The sequence below is a fragment of the Austrofundulus limnaeus genome, unplaced genomic scaffold (genome assembly GCF_001266775.1).
Source record: "Austrofundulus limnaeus strain Quisiro unplaced genomic scaffold, Austrofundulus_limnaeus-1.0 Scaffold1352, whole genome shotgun sequence".
In the NCBI taxonomy this organism is placed as follows: Eukaryota; Metazoa; Chordata; class Actinopteri; order Cyprinodontiformes; family Rivulidae; genus Austrofundulus; species Austrofundulus limnaeus.
This window is the reverse complement of record NW_013953754.1, coordinates 48,301-56,885: the sequence shown is the minus strand read 5'-3', so window position 1 is coordinate 56,885 and position 8,585 is coordinate 48,301. Positions and strand designations below refer to the sequence as shown.

At 39.8% G+C, this 8,585-nt stretch overlaps 1 protein-coding gene across 1 annotated transcript in view; it reads left to right on the top strand.

Annotated features, from left to right (window-relative positions):
• The window catches only part of LOC106535076 (membrane-bound O-acyltransferase domain-containing protein 2), a gene marked incomplete at its 5' end in the record, with an annotated part of 13,155 nt that overhangs the window by 1,504 nt on the left and 3,066 nt on the right, over window positions 1–8,585 (top strand). Inside the window, 6 exon segments of the mRNA XM_014031958.1 lie at window positions 1,174–1,360; window positions 1,466–1,658; window positions 2,491–2,594; window positions 2,670–2,734; window positions 2,861–2,993; window positions 3,742–3,893. Of these exon segments, the coding sequence (XP_013887412.1) occupies window positions 1,174–1,360; window positions 1,466–1,658; window positions 2,491–2,594; window positions 2,670–2,734; window positions 2,861–2,993; window positions 3,742–3,893 (834 nt within the window).

Genomic DNA, 8,585 nt, shown 5'->3' with positions numbered 1-8,585 from the left:
TCTACCTATGATGTCAATTACAGGCCTCTCTCATCTTTTTAAGTGGGAGAACTTGCACAATTGGTGACTGACTAAATACTTATTTTCCCCACTGTACATAGTTTAGATAGTTTGCTACATCGGCATCATATCATCATTTTATGAAATATTTCTTTCTTTAGTAGAGGCCAGTGTGCTTTGAACAGGCAAAATAAAAAAGGTCAGAAAGCATGCAAACATTACAATGAAAAGATTGTGTTTTTCATGTGAGCAAAGTCCTGACCTGAACGGGGTCATAATTCTCACCTGAGACTGTGAATTTCTGAGAAATATGTTTATTTTGACACAATTATTCCCAGGTTACACAAAGATACAGGGCCTCACGTTCGCTGCTGGATTGCAAGGGATTGTTTGCAACAAAGTCGTTAGTTTGACGAGATGCAGAGGAGGAGCCCAAGAACAAGGAAAGAATAGAGCAGAGCAGAGAAGAGAGAGCCACAGATGCAGCTAAAAACAACAGGGAAGAAGAGTAAAAGGGACAGTAATAAATGTGTCGATCCGAGGTAAGAACAGGAAGTGTTGAGCTCCGTAGTTTGTCTCACAAGTAGTAGAATTCTTTTCCTGGAAAGTTTTCTGTGCTTACAAATACAGGAAAGAGACCAAACAAGGAAAGGAACAAGCAGAGAGCAGCTGAGGTAACAGCTAGGAAGGCAGAAGGAGGCAAATGAAAACGGCACATTAATCTGATAGGTCTTGTGTTGATTAGCACAAATATGTACATACCCCCACTCATACATTTTATACCCCCCAAATTTCAAAAGTGAATTTCAGGCACTAAAATCACAGGGATATTCTGAACCAGAGTGCATTTTAAAGGCCCTAAATGTGAAGCTGGATGTCAGGAGTATTTCCCTGTGCTCACTCAGAGATAGCTGCTGGGAAGGTGAGACAAACAAAGCCCGGCTCATGTTCAGACAGTTATCCTCCAGTCCAAACGTTTCAAGTCAAAGCACTCAGCCACAAAGGGTCACTCGGGGTCCCCTGTATTTTTCCAGACAATTAACTAGAATGAACCACAGGGATGTTTAAAGCCAAAGGCAGCCTATGTTTTTTTTATCCTCTTAAGATGAAACATATATTTTTGGGGATCGTGTCCTGACTGTGTAACCTTCTCCCTGCCCTCTCACCCTCAAGCCGTATGCCCAGCTTATTGGAGTACCTGAGCTACAACTGTAACTTCATGGGCATCCTGGCGGGGCCCACGTGCTCCTACAACGACTATATAGCCTTCATCGAAGGGAGGGCCTATCAGCCGCGGCACCAGGAGAACGCCAACGGCAAGGAGAACGGAAAGTTCAGGCTGAGCGAACCCTCGCCGAAGGTACAAATCATCTTTGGAGATTTGTCAGATGTAGTGAGGCGTAATCAAAACTGCTTCATTTTATTTATTCGCTTGTATTTTATTATTTTCCCCATCTTGGCCCAGAATGCTGTCATCTCCAAGCTGTGCACCTGTGCTCTCTGTCTGGTCATCTATCTGTCCCTGTACAAGCTGTTCCCAGTGGACTACTCCATAAATGATGACTTTGTCAGATCTGCGCCGTTTTATGTCCAGATCATCTACCTTTACCTGGCTATGCTGGCTCTGAGGCCAAAGTACTACTTTGTCTGGACACTTGGTGAGTTTGACATGACGTTTTTTGTCGAGTTCAGCATTTTATCTGGCGGTTAAAAAACAAACAAACAAAAAACATATTTACAAGTAACTTCTATATGAAGTGTTTTTATAATGCAGTATCAGTCAGACTCATGAATGTATAAGTAAAAAAAAAAAAAACAAGTCTTACCCTCCAAAATGACACATTTAATCTATTGTACAAAAATGGCAATGACACACAATGAGGACATTCAGCAATGAAGTGATGCAACAACTGATATAGACCTACYGCTTTGATTTTTGTTTGCTTCTTTGACTGAAATCATTTCCTTGATTCTCACAAATTTTCATTGTAATGACGCCATAGAGCCTTAAAAAAAGATGTCAACATCATTTTTTTGATGCAACACTGCCATCTAGTGGTAAATTATAAACTTCAACATGTGATCATATATTTGTTTTTTGTCTCTGCCGAGCATGTTTTTGGCTTTCATGGAAATAATAAAAAATTCTGATATGAACAGAAGACTGGCAAATAATCTAATTATAATATTGGACACATTTTCATTTTCTTCACCTTTTCCCCCAGTGTTTAAGGAAAACAAACTAAATTTATCTACTATTTTTAAGAATAAACACACATGGATGCTGTAGGCCATTTTTTAAAATTTATCTTAATGGTTTTTGTACTAAATATTTTTATTTTAGAAGCCTACCCCCGTGGCTTACTTTATTTATTTGTATATGTGAAGATTTTCTTTTACAATAATAAAAAAAGTGAGTTTTTTTGTCTCAACCTCTAAACACATGCATCACATGCACTCTGACTTTTTGTTTTCTTCTGTCTCCTGCAGCTGATGCCATCAACAACGCTGCAGGATTTGGCTTCAATGGCTACAACGCAGACGGCTCTCCACGGTGGGACCTGATATCAAATCTCAGAATTCTGGACATTGAGGTTTGTGTTTATTCACAATCTTTAACTGACCTTGATAATAAGTTTGAATACAAATCTCTCTGCATCGGATTTCAGCTCGCCACTAGTTTCAAGCTGTTTCTAGACAACTGGAATATTCAAACAAGTCACTGGCTTAAAAGGTAAAAAATAATAATAATAAAAAAACTATAAATGCTGTGTGTGATCTAATTAAAATGTGAACTATTGTTTTGTATAAGGTTAAGCACACAATATGTTTAATTAACCTTTTTTTATTTGTTTTTCAGGGTGTGCTACGAGCGATGCCCCATCAACCCCACAGGAGCAACCTTCCTGCTGTCAGCCTTGTGGCACGGCGTGTACCCCGGCTACTACATGACCTTCGTCACCGGCATCGGCATGACCATGGCTGCCCGTGCAGTAAGTGCGCACACATACATACAGTTAGTTTATCCCGAAAAACAAAAAATGAGCCAAATAAACTAAAACTCATACTCATGATTCTGTGCATTACCCTCTTTTACATTATAGAGTATAATGGATACTTTTCTTTTTTTCTAAAAAGGCTTTTTTTTTTAATAAAAGCTCATTTGTTTTCCAATACTTTGGTAGAGTATAAGAGCTTTTTTAATTCATCAGAATTACTTAAAAACTAAGAAATCCACAGAAAAATGTCTTAATTGAGAGCGTGCAGACAGTGAAGTAGTGCAGCACTTAAATTTCAATTTACATACGGAGCCATTAGCTTTTATCTTTGCTCAGTAAGGCTTCTTTGCTTCAGTTATGAACAGGAGCATTTACATGGAAACTTTGAGTGGAGTGAACAGTAAAACAGCTTTATAACTCTAAATAATGTAGTTGAATGTAAATGTTGTAAATTTATTGTGCAGGTGAGTTCCTGCAGTCCCTTTTTTTTGGGTTGTTCTTTGCCTGAATGTGACCCAGTTCTAAATCAAACTAACAGTGGCTGCCGCTCACAGATGCTCAGGTTTATTTTTTAAATAGAAAAGGGCCAAAGCAGAGAGGGAAGGTAAACGGATAATAAGCAGAAATAGGCAGCTGTAGGTAAACCAGGTCAGTTTGCTTAATTTGTGTTTACTTTACTGCAAAGTAAAATGAATCAGGAGTAATTTAAAGTTGTTTTTTTCTTTCTTTCTGTTCATTCAAGGTAAGGCACAACATCAGGCCACACTTTTTGGCCTCCGAGTCGTACAAGTCCATGTACGATGTCATCACGTGGGTGTCCACACAGGTTGCCATCTGTTACACCGTGGTGCCGTTCGTCCTACTCGCTGTAGAACCCTCGCTCAAATTCTACAGGTGTGTGGTGTTTTTTACTGATAAAGCTTTGAGCCGATGAGTTGTTATGAGTTGGTGCTTGTCTTCATCGCTGTTGTTGCACTTACGGGTGCAAGTGAAATCGCCGCTCCCAGTGTAAAGGTTTAACACTTTTAATAGCTCGGTCCTCCTCTGTTTGGCCGTAATGGTTAACAAGACAGTTTAACGAGGGAAGGATGTGGAGGATTGATGAGTAGGAAATAAAATGAGCGGCCCTAACATTGCCCAGTCGTCGCCATAAAGGAAAGATCCGGACTTAAGCGAGTGGCTGCCAAAACAGGCAGTAAAAAACGGACTCATGAGCCGAAGACAGATTTAACTTTTGACTTAAATATTGTATTCTGTTCAAAAAAAAACCTTACATCTTTAAAGTTTGTTCATAAATCTTTTGATAGTTTTAAATTATTTTCATAAATTAAAGGCCTAACATTCCTTAAAGGAATATAAATTGCCCATGGCTTTTTATGGCAGAATTTGACACTAAGATTTAGGGCTGTCCCGATACCAGGTTCTCTCAAACAGTTTGGGTACTCGTCGATGCCGAGGGCCGATACAGAGTACTTACTGAGTTAGAACTTAAACATTAAACAATGACTTTAAAAACACATTTTTTTATTTAGGAGGTGGCTCTTTATCCTTATAGGCCTACAGCCCCACTGACTGGGTCAGATCAAATATACACCATGATATACACTCACCGGCCACTTTATTAGGTACACCTGTCCAACTGCTCGTTAACACTTAATTTCTGATCAGCCAATCACATGGCDGCAACTCAGTGCATTTAGGCATGTAGACATGGTCAAGACAATCTCCTGCAGTTCAAACCGAGCATCAGTATGGGGAAGAAAGGTGATTTGAGTGCCTTTGAACGTGGCATGGTTGTTGGTGCCAGAAGGGCTGGTCTGAGTATTTCAGAAACTGCTGATCTACTGGGATTTTCACGCACAACCATCTCTAGGGTTTATAGAGAATGGTCCGAAAAAGAAAAAACATCCAGTGAGCGGCAGTCCTGTGGGCGGAAATGCCTTGTTGATGCCAGAGGTCAGAGGAGAATGGGCAGACTGGTTCGAGCTGATAGAAAGGCAACAGTGACTCAAATAACCACCCGTTACAACCAAGGTAGGCAGAAGAGCATCTCTGAACGCACAGTACGTCAAACTTTGAGGCAGATGGGCTTCAGCAGCAGAAGACCACACCGGGTGCCACTCCTTTCAGCTAAGAACAGGAAACTGAGGCTACAATTTGCACAAGCTCATCGAAATTGGACAAGAGAAGATTGGAAAAACGTTGCCTGGTCTGATGAGTCTCGATTTCTGCTGCGACATTCGGATGGTAGGGTCAGAATTTGGCGTCAACAACATGAAAGCATGGATCCATCCTGCCTTGTATCAACGGTTCAGGCTGGTGGTGGTGGTGTCRTGGTGTGGGGAATCTTTTCTTGGCACTCTTTGGGCCCCTTGGTACCAATTGAGCATCGTTGCAACGCCACAGCCYACCTGAGTATTGTTGCTGACCATGTCCATCCCTTTATGACCACAATGTACCCAACATCTGATGGCTACTTTCAGCAGGATAATGCGCCATGTCATAAAGCTGGAATCATCTCAGACTGGTTTCTTGAACATGACAATGAGTTCACTGTACTCAAATGGCCTCCACAGTCACCAGATCTCAATCCAATAGAGCATCTTTGGGATGTGGTGGAACGGGAGATTCGCATCATGGATGTGCAGCCGACAAATCTGCGGCAACTGTGTGATGCCATCATGTCAATATGGACCAAAATCTCTGAGGAATGCTTCCAGCACCTTGTTGAATCTATGCCACGAAGAATTGAGGCAGTTCTGAAGGCAAAAGGGGGTCCAACCCGTTACTAGCGTGGTGTACCTAATAAAGTGGCCGGTGAGTGTATACTATATATAAAAATAACAAAAAAGATTTTCTTTCAACTTGAGTACGTCTTAAACATGGAACTGACATTACACTTAAAAGTATTGGGGCATTTTCTACGGGTACAAGTACTACGGTGGCCTGTAGTGACCCAGAAGGGTCAGCAGAATGCAAAAGCCACAATTGAACTTATGCTAAAACAGAAGTTATGCTAGAATGGAAGTACCGGTAGTTATATAGAAATATGACTAGGTAATTTAAAATCTGAACATACTCAGGCTAATTCAGTACTCGAAACCAACTTGATTGTTTGAAAGAATGTTTTRGTTTTTTTTATTTTAATGCATTTTAATGTGCTACACTGTTGGTTGCCAGTTGTTTGCTATGGATGGAAAACAACGGTGTTGTGTATTACCACCACCTACTAGTGTGGAATATAGATCGGATCAGTGCACAAACAAAAAGGAAAAAAAAAGAAGAAGGAAAAAAACAACTTTCAAACAGTTGAGTCCGTTTCAAGTATTGAATTAGCCTGTGTACTTTCAGATTTTGAATTCTCTGGTAATATTTCTACTTCAGCTTCTGTTTTAGCACAACTTCCACTGTGGTTTTTGCATTCTGTTGACCCTTCTGGGCCACCATAGAGTACTTGTAAAAATGCTGGTCTTGGTCCTGATATTGATACCAGTATCAGTATTGGGACATCACTTCTAAGAGTATCAAGTCTGTCAGAAATGACAAAGTTAAAGGTGTTTTGGTCAAACCTCGACAAACCATGGCACACAGTTTCCTTTAATGTCGCAATATTTCACACTCAGGTTTGTATTGTGAATGACTCTCAGCTACTACCACATAGGCTTGCCTCTCAAAATCTGTAAAACTGACTTAGAGACATCTTTGTGTTGGCTAAAGCGATTTATCTGTGGCAGACACCTTGAACTGGATTGACTCCAAAAGTTCATCAGCTATAGATGTGCGTCCAGTGACTACTTCTTATAAGTTTTCGTTAAAATCTGTCCAGTATGAAAGGATATATTGGAAGTACAAGCCTAAATTATACACAGGAGTTTGATTCAAAGTTAGATTTGAATATTTATTTGCAAGGTTTACCACAACCTTTTCCGCTCTGTGCCAAGTACTCAGGATCTCAGAAAACTGGCAATTTGCCACGTTTGTTCACAACACAGTAGTTTTAACAGAGCCAAGCACCGCCTTCTGGCAAGAAAGGAAAGTGACCTCACCTATTCCAGGTTGCTCAGTTCACAAACAGGGAAGTCCTACAGGCTTAAACTTAAAAACATTATATGTCTGGTTGCGTTTAAGGCGTGTTTTAGGGGTGTAACTAAATAGACCCTAGGCAGTTGTTGTTCTTTCTAAAATCACAACAACTTAATCACTATATTTTAATTACAGTATTGGATAAAATAGATGATTGCACATCAGTTATAAAAAATATTCTAAGCCTCTCAATAAAAAAACATGTATATTTGAAAAGCATTTATAAAGTAGGCATATAGAGTTTTGTTATGCTGTTGATGCTCTGGTCTGATTTGTTGGTTTGTTTACCTGCTGGAATGTATGTGAGAATGTGCAATATGGGTTTTTATTGGACAATATGTGTTTTTGAGTTTATTATGGTGTTCACGTGATTTTATTGTTTGTAGTGTTTAGTTGTGGAGCAGCTTTATTTAGCGTACGATGTCCAAGACAAATTTCCCCTTGGGGACAATGAAACATCCATCCATCCATCCATCCATCCATCCAACCAACCCCTTTTTTTTAATTAAATGCTCAGCACATGGCATGACAATTAATTGAGAAAAAATAAATTGCCTCTTGTTGTTAAAGTCACTGAACAATTTTAAACAGACACGTTTACTCGAAAAAATGTTTTCGAGCAGTTTGAACTGCTCCATAAGTCGAGAAAATAAAACATGGCCTGTCTGACCTTCCTGACCCTAAAACTAACCTAAACTCACTTCACACCTTGGTTCTAAAGCAAACCCCCACACCCAAAATCAGCCTCTGAAGTTGCGGGGCTCAGGCTTTGGGCCCCACAAGGAGCACCCAGACCCCACAATGCTGCGTTTTCCTTAAAACTGGGCCCCATGATGTAGGAAAAACAAGGACACCTCTAAACCTAACTAGTAAAGTGCAACAGAACTGAAAAACGTGAGGACCATGAAAATGTCCTCGCTTTCCAAAAACATGACCTCACTTTGCTGGTTAAAAACATGTGATGGTCCTCACTTTGTAGCAGAACGAATTACACATACACATCTCAAAACACAAACACACACACCCACACACATACATAACCCCCCCTTAGATACTGTACTATGTCCCATAGTTGGAAACACGTACTCTGAAATAATGTAGCAAAAGTAGCCACTCAGATATCATCTGTTATTTTGCTGTGTGCCAACACTTTCAAGTTTGGCAACAGACTGTTATCAGGTGAAGCTGGGGAGTAGTATTCATAACCTATCTTGATAAAAGTATTTTTTCCCCAAACCTATGCAAACAAGAAATTTAATTAATGTTTTCACATGCTTTACACGTTCAGCAAAAATGCACAGAAACCCATGAGGACGAACAATCGTCTCACAAGAACTGTTTGTATTTTATTACAAGCAGCACACTGTTAATTTAAGCAGCTTTAAGTATTAACAGTGTAAAGGGAAACATAGGTATAAGTGTTACAGGTCTTTTAGCAGTTTAATCGTTTAGAAAGTTTTAATTTTAAATGACAGGAGACAGCTTCACTAAGATGCTGCAAAG